Raw genomic sequence first — 14,047 nt, 5'->3', positions numbered from 1 at the left:
CATTGTTTAAGTAACAGTGAATTACTAAGACTGTGTGTGACAGATTTTCAATTCATGCTATATGAAGCAAGCTAGTTTTTTGTATGCGTCAGGGACAGACACAGAGTAGTACATGAAACACCAAAGAGCAAGAACAAACATTCATTCATGCCATTTTATTTTTAGTATTGTACAACTTTAGAAGTATAAATATTTTTATAGTATACAACATCTATGACATCCATAGAGCTTTCATTGGGTGAAATACAAAACTCATAACACATTTTTATTGCACAGATCCTAAAAGACCAATCATGAGAAGCAGTCATCTAACACTAAGTTTACACACATTGAGAAAATAAAGTAACCCCCACCCCCCCTCAAAAAATAAACAAAAACAAAAAAATGCAGGACCATTTAGAACCAGACAGATGTTTTGACATATAAGGTCTGCACTAACGCAGACTAACAAGAGTCTTATACAGCTTGGTTTGACTGAGATAAGCAGTCACAGACACTACAATCACCACAAGTTTTTCTGTGACATTGCACACAGATTTTGGCAAATTAATAACACAATATACAAAATATACATCCATGAAGTATTGTAAACAAACATTTAATGTGCTTTTTAAAGAGATTTTAAACATCAAATGTCAGCGGAAAAAAGGCATAGGGACAAACAAGACTCCATTAATTTCAATGAGCTTTTATGTGATTTCTTTATGATGACAACTGTTATCATGTAAAAATCGTTCGAGTAGACATTCACATTTCAGCATGATCTATATACTTTTTTTTTCTTTCTTTTCAAGATAGTCTTATTAAATCTGTGTTTGTCGCATATCCAACAATAAGGTGCATTTTTAATCTCCCAGAAACAGCTTACTCTATGAACATTAAAAGTTCAGAATCTTACAACGTATTTTATTTTAAAAACCTCTATGTCATTAATTATGCTTCATGTGTGGCATTCCCTAATGGCTCTCGAACATACAGTATGTGTCCTGCTATATATATAGATATAGATAGATGCATTTACCTTTAGCCCCTTTAAAATACCATTAAGTGTCTAGCGTTGTAATATAGCCTACAGATATCGTAACATTGTAACTAAGTTGGTATGTGCTTGGCTGTTTTCCATTAAGATCTAAGTGGAAGGGTTGTAAAAGCATCGGCTTGATTCACTGCTGCACCACTTCTAACATTTGCGGTTAGTTTTGAAGAGAGCAATGGACAATATATTTTTATTCAGAAAAAACTATGCAGGATGTGATTGTTCTATTAGACGTAATTCATCATTATTGACTATTGAAATGTTATAAAAGCAACACAAAAATCAAAAGGGCTTGAGGTTGCACAAAAGTCTATGAGACAAATGTGTCACCATTTTTTAAAACCGTTTCACAATCTTATGTCAGGTAATGGTGAAGTGTCTTTCACCTGTACAGTGCAGTGACTGTTATTGTCTACATGTAATCCCCTGTCAGCTGAAATGCAGAGATGAAAGGGCACTCGGCCAAAGATCAGTTCTGCATAGTGTTCTGGAAAAGGACTACATTATGCCGGATATTATGTGGACAAATGGGGACAGAGTGAGCGTGACCTTATGAGAGGATGTTGGATGCTGAACCTCTTCAACTCTGGCACCCTGACTGTGTAAAGAGGTGGAAATCCAAACCTCTATTCCTACAGCCACTCGTTCTAATGAGTCAAATTCGTTAACGTTTAAACAGCCACACAAATACAAGCCAGACAACAGCCTTCACACCTTGATACTGCTATGAGAAATGTCACTGAGTGTTAGGAATATTGTTTTCCAAATTGAGGCTATTGGTTTTACATTTTAGTTTTAAAGTTACATCCATATTCTGAGCATTGGTGCAAATTTAACGTGAGACACCCTTGTGAGTCCATAGTGGATATATCATTCCGGCAAAAAAAAAAAAAAAAAAATTCAAAGACATTCTTGTTCTCAAATCTACTACAGGCACCTCAGTTTTCCTTTCACAGAGACACATTACTCAAAAGTGTCCATTCTCTCATTTTAAACTTGTGTTGCTTCAAGTACAATTCAATGCACAATCTGACAGAGATTATGCCTTTTCCTATTGGTAGCTACTTCCAGAAGTCCAGAATTATCAAGATAACAATGACAGAACTAACACCAAACGTTGAGCATGGTATACAAATGTATGAGATAGCAAAATATATACATATAAAACATACAACACATATATTTGATTGAGCCCATGTAGCCCCCATTTTGTACAGTTCACTTAGTCCTATTTACAGTATATTGCATAAAAATCAATTTTTTTAGAAATGTAGAGATGTTATGTGAAAGGAATGTGAATTTCATCATAACCTGCTAAGAACAGCAAGCCGAATTCCCCATGAACCCAAAAGGCCCCTTCCACTAGATATGATTCCAGAACCGTAAGATGATTCCATAGTAAATAGTTCTAGGTGAGAAGCACAGGACATAGTGCATTGGCTCTGTGCACCACTACCCAAAACAAAACTGCACACTTCATCTCTAAAAGGGTAAAACAACCAGAACAGAGAAACAAACAAAAAAAGAAAAACAAAACTAATCAAACAAAAAAAATTGGTGAGATCACACGCTTTGCGTGACAACTGCACGCTACTTCTTCAGCACCATTGCTACACTTTTGTTTTGTATTTGTTTTTTGTTTTTTTGATAAGTTGATGGTTTAAATCATGTGCAAAGACCATGGTGGGTTTCAGCAGAATTTATCGATCGGGAGAAAAAGTCCAGGCCATTGTCATTGTAGTCTCAGTGCACGCCCAGTACGATGAGTCTACGGGCAGGTGCTTCCTGTTTAGTACTGAGCCTGGCATGTACTGTATGGCCACAGCAGTTGGCACACAACTGAAGGGGCTTCACCCTGCCTCCGCTAGCTTACCGGTTACACAAACCTCTGCTTTTCTAATTATTCCACAACACAAAACATATTCAGACACAGAATTACTTTTTTTTTTCTTCCTCGCTCCCTACTCACTGCAGATAATTAAAAAGGGACCACAAATCAGCAGCAAAAGAAATTATGTCTTACATTCAGACCTACATTTTCCAACACATAGTAGTATTGACTCTCTCTCACAAACAAACACACACACACACACACACACACACACACAGAGACACACACACACCCTTCACCAAGCTAATCTGCCCACTCAAGTTTTTCTCACTTGGTATGCACACTGAAGTAACAGCTTCACCGGTCCTCAAAAAAGGAAGGCATAATGATACGACATACAGAAAGAAAACAGAAACAGCCTCTTAAAACATTCCTAAAAGATTGGATAGAAATGGTGGCTGCTAACTAAGTCCACACCCTGCCATCGGCCCCAATCTGGGTATCACTTCTTGTTTGAGCCGCGAGGAGATTCCTTTGATTGTTTCGGACGGACGGACTCTTTCTCTGCCGCTGTTGCCTCTTTGGCGGGCGCAGATGTTCTAGACGCATCTTTGCCGGCGTGTTTTTGCGTGGATGTCTGCTCCTGGCCAGCCTCTCGTTTCTTCTTCTCGGCCATCTCCTTTCGATTCGAGGAGGCTCCGGTCTTGGCCTCGACAGAAGTGGATTTGAGATCACTGGTGGTCCCCACCACTTCCCCTGGTCCCTGGTTCCTCTGAGACGCCAGCTTGGGGCCCTCACTCCGCGCCCTGGCCACTTCCTCCTTGGAGGACTTTGCTATGGATTCAGCTGTGCTAGACGCGCCCTTTCCCGCCGCTGCCCCACTGGGTGTGTGGTGGATCTCTACCCTGACAGCGGGCACGGGGAGCACGGGCACGGAGGCCAGACTGGCACTGCCACGGCTCACAGTCTCCCTCTGGGTGAGGGCAGCGACGACTGGTGTCTCTCTCTGCTCTTTTGGCTTTGCGTGTTGGGAGTCTTTAGCTGCGGAGAAAGCTGCTGAATGGCTCTCCGTTTTCCCTTTGTTCTCCGTCGCTTTGACACCCGATTGGGACACCAGGGGGGACTCTACTCTCGGCTTATTTCTGGAGCTCACAGTGGCCTGTTTTCCGCTGACGTGCATTGAAGATGAAGCTTGGGATGGCTTTATAGACCGTGAGGGACTGGTCTCTTTGACCGCTCTGTCAGCCGACGGCTTGGCAGAGTGGGGGCTTTCAGTCACTGGAGAGCCCTTCACTCGTGGCTTGTCCTCTGCCTTGGTTAAGCTGGTGTCTGTTTGTCCATCTGCGGCTTTGCCTTGATTGCTTGGCACCTTCTGCAGAGCTACGGCCACATTCTTAATTGAGGTGCTACTTTCTGCTGCTGCCGCTTTACCGGTGGCTACATCCTCTCTCTTCAGCTCACCCTTCTTTGTGATTTCAGCTTTCGAAGCAGCGGTGCTGGTGTTGCCTTTCGCAGCGCTGCCTTTCAGATCCAATTCAGAGGAAGGTGTCTCCTGGGCCTCGGCCGTTTTGTTAGGGAAACATGTTGCGGTTTTGAGGGCCTTGCCAGTTTGCAAAGTGGACGTCGTCCCGCTGGCAGGCGCTGAAAGGGCCCTCTCTGTCTGGACCTTGTCGGCGGTGCCATGTGGGGCTCTGTCCGAGCGCTGCTGCTGGTGCTGCTGTGGAACCGAGCCACAAGACTTCTTCACATCTTCCGACGGAGCAACAGCTGAAGTCAGCACAGATTTCGGCCCCGTGCTGACTTTCGGTGGGCTGCCTGATTTCTTCTGCTTGGCCGGCGGGGACGTGGCCTCGGAGACGGCTGTACCTTTGGGGCCGGGGATTTCTTGTGAAGCCGGGGCGCTGACCTGCTTGTCCTTGGCAGCGGTGGCGCTCGACGGACGACTGGGATGTGGATCTGAAGGTGTGCTCTGTGTATGTGTTTTCGATGGCACGTCTTTGACAGCGCTCTGCGAATGAGAACGTTCTGGCACCAGAGTTATGCTGCTGGATGGAATTTCTTTACCGGTGCTTTTTGCCAGAACAGGACCAGAACTTACGGATGCAGTTAAATTCTGTGCGGGGGCGGCCAGTTTCTCTTTCACAGCGCTTAAAGCTGAGCTTTGTGTAGGAGCTGGTTTGTCTTTAACAGAGTTTTGTTGGACATCAAGTGTCTTTGCACCAACAGCTTTGTCCTTGGCTGCGCTCGTTTGAGCACAGTGCTCGGGGGGAGAAAGCAGCACATTCTGTGAAGTTGCTGAGCCATGTTGTGAGGCACCGTGCCCCGAGGCCTTGCCTGAAACTGGACTGCTTGGTTTCTGCTCTTTGACACTGCTCTGTACACAAACCAACTCTGAGGGGGAGCCTACTCTCTGCTTGGGAGACAGAGTTGTTTGGAGGCTGCTGACCACTTTTGCCGGCTCAGATTTGGATTTGTCAACCAAGTTTATTTCTACAGGAGGCTTAGATGCTTGAGGTACTGTTTTCAGATATTCTGACTGAGAGGCAGAGTTTTGTGATTCTTTTGTCTTCACAGGCTTAGTATCATCTTGTTTCTGATTGGTTGTGGGCATGGTGGCCTCTTCAGGTAGCTCTAAGTCATCATCCTGGTCCTCGTTGCTGACCTCTTTGATTGAAGGAGTCTTCCCGTATGAGAAATGAGAACTGTGACGAGTGACCCTCATCTCGTGGGCCAGGGAAGAGGCGGCGGCTTTCACGCTTGATCTAATCTCCGGTTTTCCACTGGAGTCAGCAATGTCCAGTTTAACGACCGGTAAGTGGGTTGGCTCGATGTGACCGGGCTTCTCGGGAGTTCTATCGCTGCTGCAGCCTTTGATCAGAGCGGTGGTGGTGATGGCGGCGGCGGCGGCAGTGGTGGTAGTGTCAGGTTTCACTGCAGGCCACTCTGTGAGCGAGTTCAGAGAGCTCAGGGACTCTACGGCCCCCTGAGCTGGCGCAGAGTCTGTTGATGTTGCCTTAGGCTTGTCGGAGGGCTTCTGCAACTGAAACGACAGCTGCTTCTCGCTCTGGCTCTGACCTAGCGTGACATCGCCTGGGCCGTCCACCATTTTGGACAGGCAGGTGTCGGTCTTGGAAACGCGCGGTCCCGAGAGCATGCCGATGTCCAGCGTACCTTCCAAGGGTTTCAGCGAGGAAACGAGACGCCCTTCGAGCTTGTACTCGGAGGAGGTCTTCCGGATGGATCCCTCCGAGGAGGAGATCATCTGGAGCTTCTCCACCGCGCTCTCCCCTCGGCCGGTAAACAGCTTCGGGGACAGAGAGTCTCCGCTGATCCCTGGCGAGTTGTGGATGCCGCACATCCCGCCTTTCATGTGGTCCAGGACCATGGCCGAGTCCAGCTGGAGGCTCTTGGAGCGGGTGGTGCTAAAGTGATGGCTCTCGTGCATGCCGGGGGCTAATCGGCACACGCAGTCATCTCGCTCGTCGAAGGACGGACGTTTCCTGACAAACTCCATGCTGGAGGCTTTGAAGTCCAGCCTGTCCGGCTTACCGCCCTCCTTCAGAGGTCGCGCGAGCTGCCGCTCGGCCTTCTGGGGGCTCCACTCTTGCAGCCCGGGGCACGTGTGCGACCTGACTCCCTCGCACAGTGACGCGGACACACAGTCCCCGCCGCCACTCATTGACTCGGCGATGCTCTCGCACACTCTGGTGTTCAGTTTCTTGTACAGCACGTCTTTGAGCGTGGAGTTGGCGCTGGCGCCCTTGTTGTCCAGGGGACCGGACTCAGGGTTGCCCTGAGGTCTGGAGCAGGGCCTACCCAGAACACTCCTGTCCTTGTCGTCAGCGGTCAAAGAGCCGGCGGCCGCCTCGCCGTCCTGCATGGCGTCCTGCTTCTGCAGAGACTCGCGCCTCTCCGTCCAGTCCTGCCTCTTCACCACGACTTTAGCCTTCAGCTTCTCCTTGTCCAGATCCTCCACGGACTCCTGCCGCCCCACTTTGCGCGTGACGGGTCGCTTCAGGCAGCCCTGCTCGGCCGGTCGCACCCGCGTGACCGCCAACGTCTCGCAGGAGGTCTCCTCCACGCTCTGCAGAGTGGCGTCGCACTGGGCGCCCTCCCCTTGCGCCCCCTCCTCCTGGGTCACCTCCAGGCTGTGCTTGCGGGTGCACAGGTGCTTCTTGTCCCCCGTGTAGGACGGCGAGAGCTTCTCCTCCGACTGCACCCGCTTCAGGAGCGGTGACCTGGGCGGCTCGGCGCTCTTGGGACGCACCATGTGCCGCACGATCGTGGGGGGCGAGTGCATCTTGGGAGGAAATGCCTGAGTGGTCTTGGAGCTTCCCACCGAGTGGCCCAGCAAGGGGGAGGGCGAGCGTTGGGGGGAGGTAGGCTGCGGCGTCGGGGAGGGCGTTCGCGCCAGGGGCGAGAGTGGGATACTGCCGGCCGACTTGCGGCGGCCCTGGCGCAGCCGCTGGCCGGGGAGCTTGGGCCCCAAGCCATGGAGGGTGCTGGGCCGGATGTGGCCCGAGCCTGCGGGGGAGTTTGGAGCGCTGGAGCTCGGGGAACTGCTCTGAGAGGATGTGCCACCTAGGAACAAAAATATGACCAACAAAAAGAGGAAGAGGAACTTCACGTTAGTCAAAAGTGGCACAAAGTTCACACTTTTCACACATACACACATATATATAAAGTACACAGAAAACAGCAACTAATGTTATTTATCATTTACACAGTAACCTTGGTTACTATCACATTCATACTGACATACTGTAGACATACTTGACCATGTGAAGTACTAGATGTGAGTTCTGCTATCCTGACTGAGTGACATACTAGCTGGGTGCTTCATACTAACCTGACTGTGTGAAGTCTGGAGCGGGCCGGAAGGCAGTGGTGGGGGAGCGAGGAGACAGGCTGTGAGTGGGGGAGCCAGGGAGGCTCTCACCTGAGGACAGCGAGCGGTTGAGGGAGGTGAAGCTGCGACTGGTGTGCAGCAGGGGAGAGGGCTGCATGGCAAAGCGCCTGAACACAGACCTGCGCCTGCCATGGCAAGGAAGAGGGGGCAAAAAAAGCAATTATTATTTAAGGTTTAGATGTTTCACAATGTTTTACAATGTTCTTCAAAGCAACAGAAAATAAAATCAAATAAAATCATTTGCCAAAAGTGCATGCACATAATTTCCTTTTCTCCATAATGTTTTTGGTGTGACCACAAATCAAGTTAAGCGCAACAGCTACACCTGGTGGTGATGTTGGAGTATGACAATCAGAAACATTATATGCATAAGTATAATGCATTATGTGCTTCCACTGCCTTCAATACCAATACTATTATAAGACAAGACAACAGTATTGCTGAGAATGCAAGCCCACCTCTCTTGTGTCTTTTCTTTCTTGGGTTTCTTTGTTCTCCGGATCATTTTGCTTCTGTAACTGTTCCTTCGGGCGGGACCAGTCTTGATGGACGTGTTTTCAAAAGGGGTGGTGGATATAGCTACTTTACTGCCACTCTGTGAGAGGGGAATAAAATCAGTCGTTGGGTACCATAATGCTACACACTGTCACAGCAGATGCGCATGGTTAAGGATTACACTCAGTACTCTGCTATGACCATGTGAACAGGTGTTAAGCCATTCTGTAAGAGATTTAACACCTGTTCATGAAATTGGCCAAATGTGTGTTTTTCAATCTGTGTTGCTGTGTGTGTATGTGTGTGTGTGTGTGTGTGTGTGTGTGTGTGTGTGTGTGTGTGTGTGTGTGTGTGTTGTACTGACTGTTGTGTATCTGAATAGATTCTGAACTTAGAGTGCAAGAGCGCATAAGCACCCTCAAGCTCCAAGAGTTTGCCTCTTCACTGCACTAATAACAGTGTACATGGATGCTACTTAATGTACTGTTTATGTGTGTGACTGATGCATACAGACTAAACAGAGATCAAAGAGGAGAATTCAAGCTACTTTGAGAGCAAAGTGCTGTCCTATCCTGTACTGGAGAAGGTACTTCCAAGGTAGTACCTAAAAATGTAGTAAAGGTACAGTAGTACCCCCCCCCCCACCTGTACTCTATCTGTACTGGAGAAGGTACTTCCTAAAAAGGTAGTACCTAAAATGGTAGTAAAGGTTGTACCCCCCCCCCCCCCCCCCTCACCTGTACTCTATCTGTCCTGTCCTGGAAAAGGTGCTACCTCAAAAGAAGTGCCAAACAGTGGCTATGACCGATACTACTGATGATGGACAGGAGGCTGGAACAGGAGACTCACTTTGAGTAGCAGCTCCACCACCTCAGTGTGGACCAGGCCGTTGACAGGCTCTCCGTTGACGTGGGTGATGAGATCTCCAGCTTTCAGCCCGGCTTTATTGGCCGGTCCCCCGTCCTCCACATTCTGCATTGGGAACAGAAACGCAACCGTGGTTATTAGTCTGGAATTACACATTTAAGCCGTGCTGGAAAAAGCTACCACCTCTCTACAAAGAACGACAAGTGCTACAAATGCAATCCCTAGTGTTCCAACATCTGTTCAAGCATTTGCCAGTGTATGGACATTCTATGGGCATTCTATACACAGTATGCGCTTTGTATGTATTCATATGCATGGCTTATAGTCTGACAGGCTATGGTGATTACAGTCTGAGAATGATCTTAACAGCCAGCTCGCATAAACCCATACCAGGAGTTCTGCGAATGCATTTAAGACACAAACCCAAAGAGGGACTTGCTCACACATCACTTCCATGTTGTGCACCTGCAGTACATACTGTATATCAGCGAGCAGGAGGGGTGGTTTCAGGTGCGCTGCTTACCCAGACCATATGATAGACGGTGTAGACGTCGCCGTCACAGGCGTACACGCGGATGGCGCGCAGGGTAAAGCCAAACTTCTTGCCGGAGCTGTGGATGATGATCGGCTGACGGGGGCTGACCGCACAGAGGGGGGAGTCTCGGCTGGGGGAGGAGTCTCGCGAGGACGGATCTGATGACAGTGAATACGGGGACATGGGACTCGCCAGCGGAGACACCCCGAACACATCTACAACAAGGAGGAAAATGCAACAAATTCAGAAATGCAACCATCATATGCCAAAAAACGCTTAGGACACTGAAGACAGCATAGGCCGAAACAATCTTTTACATTATTTGATTAAATGTGTTATAGCTCGAGAGTCACTTCTTTGTTTTACCCAGTGTTTCCTTGTTTACGCACCCAAAACCTTCTCTTTTACGTGGAGTGGAGCGCAACTACTTCTGGTCTGTGACCATCACATGCCAATAAATCTACTATTTAGTGCATTAGAATGCACTGTATGACTACTGCATCAATACTTCTATTGATACTAGTAGATTATAATGCACTGTGCAATCCATTAGTGCATTACAGCGCATATCATCAGGATGAAGTTTGAAAGGAGTCATTCTTGACGTCTGTGAAGGTGACGCAATGACATTGGGTGGCATTGAGAGGCCCTGGCAGAGCAGGGCTGCGCTCCAGGCTGTGTTTGGCTGCCGGTCCAAGTGGAGCGGGCCTGAATGTGCGCTGGAATCCCAATAACAGGGGATGTGGGGGACTTAGCGTGTCAGAGCCGCTCCAGCTCTGGACTCCCCTGCTGGGAGTGAGACCGATGAGATTTTCCCCCCTCACAGCGGCGGCCGCCTTTCTCTTTTTCTACCCTCGCACGAATTTGTGCACACACACACACACACACACACACACATACAGTACACGGAAAAACATACAGAGAAAACTGTGTATGTGTGTGGGAATGCACATTTGCAAACTTCTAGCGCACAAAAAGTTTCTCTGTCACCCACACACACGCACACACACACACACACACACACACAGTCAACCTGTATTTCACCATCATGCACACATAGTCTTATACACCTTTCTCTACCCTGCTCCATTACTCTCTCCCTTTTCCTCACCCTTTCCATTCTTCACCCTGCTTCTCTCTGTCTGCCTTTCACAACCTCATATCTCTGCCCTCTTTCCCTTCCTTCCTGTCCCCCTTCCCCCCTTCTCTCTGTCCTCCTCCTCCTCCTCCTCCTCCTCTCTCTCTCTCTCTCTCTCTCTCTCTCTGCGGCAGAGAGAGGGAGGGGAAGTGGGGCAGCAGCAGTGCCAGCTCTGTGCCTCTCCATCTCTCCGGAAAGTGGAGCAGCGCTCGCAGCATGGGCCTGCCGGCTACGATTTCACACGGCTCCCTGTGTCCCTTTCATCTCTTTCACACTCCTTCTCTTGATCCGTCCTTCTAATGCGCTCTCTAATCCTCTCTTCCTCTCTCTCTCTCTCTCTCTCTCTGGTGCTCCCTCTCTTCCTATCTCCCCTCTCTCCCCTTCTCTCTCTCTCTCCCCCCCCAATGTTTCATTTAGCTTCTCCACTCTTTCTCTGCACTTCATTCTTCATCTCCCTCATTCTTTCTCTTTTTCATCCTCCTTCTCTCGTTCCCTCCATCTCCTACCCCAATTCTCTCCTTCTCTGCCCTTCTGTGTCAAACACTGTAGCAAATGCAGCGGTGTCTGTGATGGCCAGTCTGCACTCTCAAAAGTTGAAAAAGGATTGCATGCCCAATCACAACCTCATGCTGGGTGCTGGGACAGAAAATCACGCTGCAGAAATTGCACTTTGGTCAACTGCCGTTGTTTACCAAAGTGCAATGTAAATTAATTGACACTGACATTAAAAAATTCTGCTCTCAAACTCATTTAACCACCGCTGGACAGACAGTCTATGGGTCAGTCAAACAAACCCACTCACCTCCAGGGATCATGAGAGAGAGGGCGCTGGCCGAGACGGACTTAGGCACTTTGCCGCCGGTGGCGGCGGTGCCGGGTGTCTTGTCAGGGGTGTCGGAGCGTGGCAGGCCGAGGGTGGCGACCAGCTCGCCGGAGGTCTTGGAGGCGGAGTTGGTGTCAGGGCTGTCCACCCCCTCGCCCCGGGAGGAGGACAGCTGGTCCACGTGCTCCGAGAAGTCGCCTACTGGGCCAAGGAGAGAGCAGAGGAGTGGGGGTGGGGGCAGCAGGCAAACAAGAGCACATCAGACCAGCAGCACATCAAACCAAATCCACTGGCATGCAGCATGGCACTGCAGCAATAGCAACAGCATCAAACACAACTCCAAAGCAACACAAAGTTACAGGACGCATCACAGAACACATCGTCTTCTCCAATAAAGAATCAGTGGCCCAATTAAGAATCCTCTGTTCCATCTGTACTCAAAGTAACATTGAGGCAAAAAAAGTATCACTATAGCTAATATGAATGACATCTCATAGACTATAATGATAAAGACACGAGGTACGATATTGTCGGGTCACTTTCAGTTAGCGTAATTGTTATGGTTGTTGGTAGAAACGGCCCGTTAACGCAGAGGTATCAGTGCCTCCAATTCCTTCCTCACCAGACAGAGTGGAGCCGCTGAGGGTGCTGCCGGGTGTGGTGGCGTCAGGCTCGTCCTGGGGCAGCTCCCCGATGGTGAAGTCCACCTTGCTGGGGTCCTCCAGGGCCACCGAGCCGTCCCCGTCCTCCGACTCGGCCGAGATGGCGAACTTGGGGAGCAGGCCAGAGCGGAGTCCCGCACTGGCGCTCTCGGCGTCCGAAGAGTGGGAGAGCGATGGCCTAGAAAAACACAGAGACAAAAACACGCTACAATATCAACCCAGTTCTGATAACAAAGAGCTATCCAAATTCAATTTAGTAACTGTGCCAGCTTTCGTCTATTAAAGTGAAATGACATCCTGAAAGCTTTTGCACGATTAAATGATGGGGCTCCACTGTTTCCAATCAAAGTTGAATAATGTGGAAATTTGTCTGTTTCCAGATTTGCCACTGTTAATATGTTTTTATGAATGCCCCTATTTTAACTGGTGGAGCAGTGGTAACGTCACTGACTAACAATCTGTCGACTGGGTTCTAGAAATGTCAAATTTATTTATAAAGTATCTGTTATTTGACAATCTTAAATGGGTAGCAAACCATTTCAAGTGACGTACAACTGAGTCAATATTTCCATAAGCTAAGTTTTTAAAAAACGCCATCCCCATGTGTGAGGGAATGAGTAAAGCAAGTGCTATTAGTCACCAGCCACCCACCGTCTCGAGGTTTAGTCTGCAAGGGTGAAAATCTCCGCTGATAATTCAGCCCTGTTAGACGTGTTCCGTCGTCACTTCCTAACAACCTCAAGCACCCCTAGCACCTTGAAAGCTCTCAGAGCAGGAGTTCAAATTACACCCAATTACGTGGCTGGGCTGGCCCGGCTCTGCGCTTAAAGAGCACGCTCGGCAGGGGTGGAGGAGACGTCATTCGGTGACGAACAAGCGCGGTGAGTAATGTGGCGTCTGTGGCGTCTGTAGCGGCCGTGGCAGCGGTGCCACCGGTAGCGGCAGCGGCGTTTTTTTTAAATGTGACAGATGGACTGAGAGGCTCGGCTGATGACTCACATCTCGGTGAAGTCGGGCGTCCAGCTGAGGGAGTCCATGGTGAGCGGACTCTCGCTCTTCTTCTCCTCCTGCTCCCCTTTCTCCTCCAGCTGGCCACGAGACAGGTCCAGGCTGCTGTACACCTACACACACACACACACACACACACACACACAAGGTCAGACAACAGAAAGTAACGGTTAAAAAAGTGAGGGACACAAACAAGTTGACAAGTGGGGCTCATTACGGTGTTGAATAACTTTTTTGATTAGCTAATAATATCCAGCACAACAAATAGACCCCCTCTAAAGTCTGCTCAGCATGCCCAAGGTTGAGTGCAGTCTGCATTGCACCAAAACGGATGTGTGTCTGTCTATGTGAGTGTCTACGTGAGTGTTGTGTGTGTGTGTGTGTGTGTGTGTGTGTGTGTGTGTGTGTGTGTGTGTGTGTGTGTGTGTGTGTGCGTGTGTGCGTGTGTGTATTAGTGTGTGTGTGCATGTGTGAGTGTGTGTGTATTAGTGTGTGTGTGTGTGTGTGTGTGTGTGCGTCTTTGTGCGAGAGCTTTGTTCTACATGCAACTGAAATAAATCTTGCTCATGAGAGATAATTCATAATCTGAAGACCTGCGAACAGTGCCAAATGCCAGAGGGGGAAGTATGGAAAAATGCTTATGACTGTGTGTGTGTGTGTGTGTGTGTGTGTGTGTGTGTGTGTGTGTGTGTGTGTGTGTGTGTGTATGAATGTGTTTTTTTTACGACATACGCCATTTGTGG

General features: G+C 48.8%; 2 protein-coding genes across 7 annotated transcripts in view; one reads left to right on the top strand and one right to left on the bottom strand.

The window, feature by feature from the left end:
• LOC134101378 (G2/mitotic-specific cyclin-B1-like) overlaps positions 1-14,047 on the top strand; it is a 202,480-nt gene that overhangs the window by 39,480 nt on the left and 148,953 nt on the right. The gene's annotated exons all lie outside the window — the stretch shown is intronic.
• Positions 141-14,047, bottom strand: part of mast4 (microtubule associated serine/threonine kinase family member 4) — a 111,404-nt gene continuing 97,497 nt past the window's right edge. For 4 of the 5 annotated variants that reach the window (XM_062555004.1, XM_062555002.1, XM_062555006.1 and 1 more), the window contains 8 exons: positions 13,296-13,417; positions 12,257-12,474; positions 11,614-11,835; positions 9,662-9,888; positions 9,121-9,243; positions 8,235-8,371; positions 7,717-7,901; positions 141-7,448 (listed from right to left, as the gene is read on the bottom strand). In XM_062555004.1, coding sequence (XP_062410988.1) covers positions 3,370-7,448; positions 7,717-7,901; positions 8,235-8,371; positions 9,121-9,243; positions 9,662-9,888; positions 11,614-11,835; positions 12,257-12,474; positions 13,296-13,417 — 5,313 coding nt within the window. In that variant the 3' untranslated portion in view covers positions 141-3,369. The remainder of the gene's footprint in view (positions 7,449-7,716; positions 7,902-8,234; positions 8,372-9,120; positions 9,244-9,661; positions 9,889-11,613; positions 11,836-12,256; positions 12,475-13,295; positions 13,418-14,047) is intronic. The other variant, XM_062555003.1, reaches the window with a different exon arrangement.

This window comes from Sardina pilchardus, chromosome 14 (assembly GCF_963854185.1).
Source record: "Sardina pilchardus chromosome 14, fSarPil1.1, whole genome shotgun sequence".
Taxonomy (NCBI): Eukaryota; Metazoa; Chordata; class Actinopteri; order Clupeiformes; family Clupeidae; genus Sardina; species Sardina pilchardus.
This window is presented reverse-complemented; position numbering and strand designations above follow the sequence as displayed.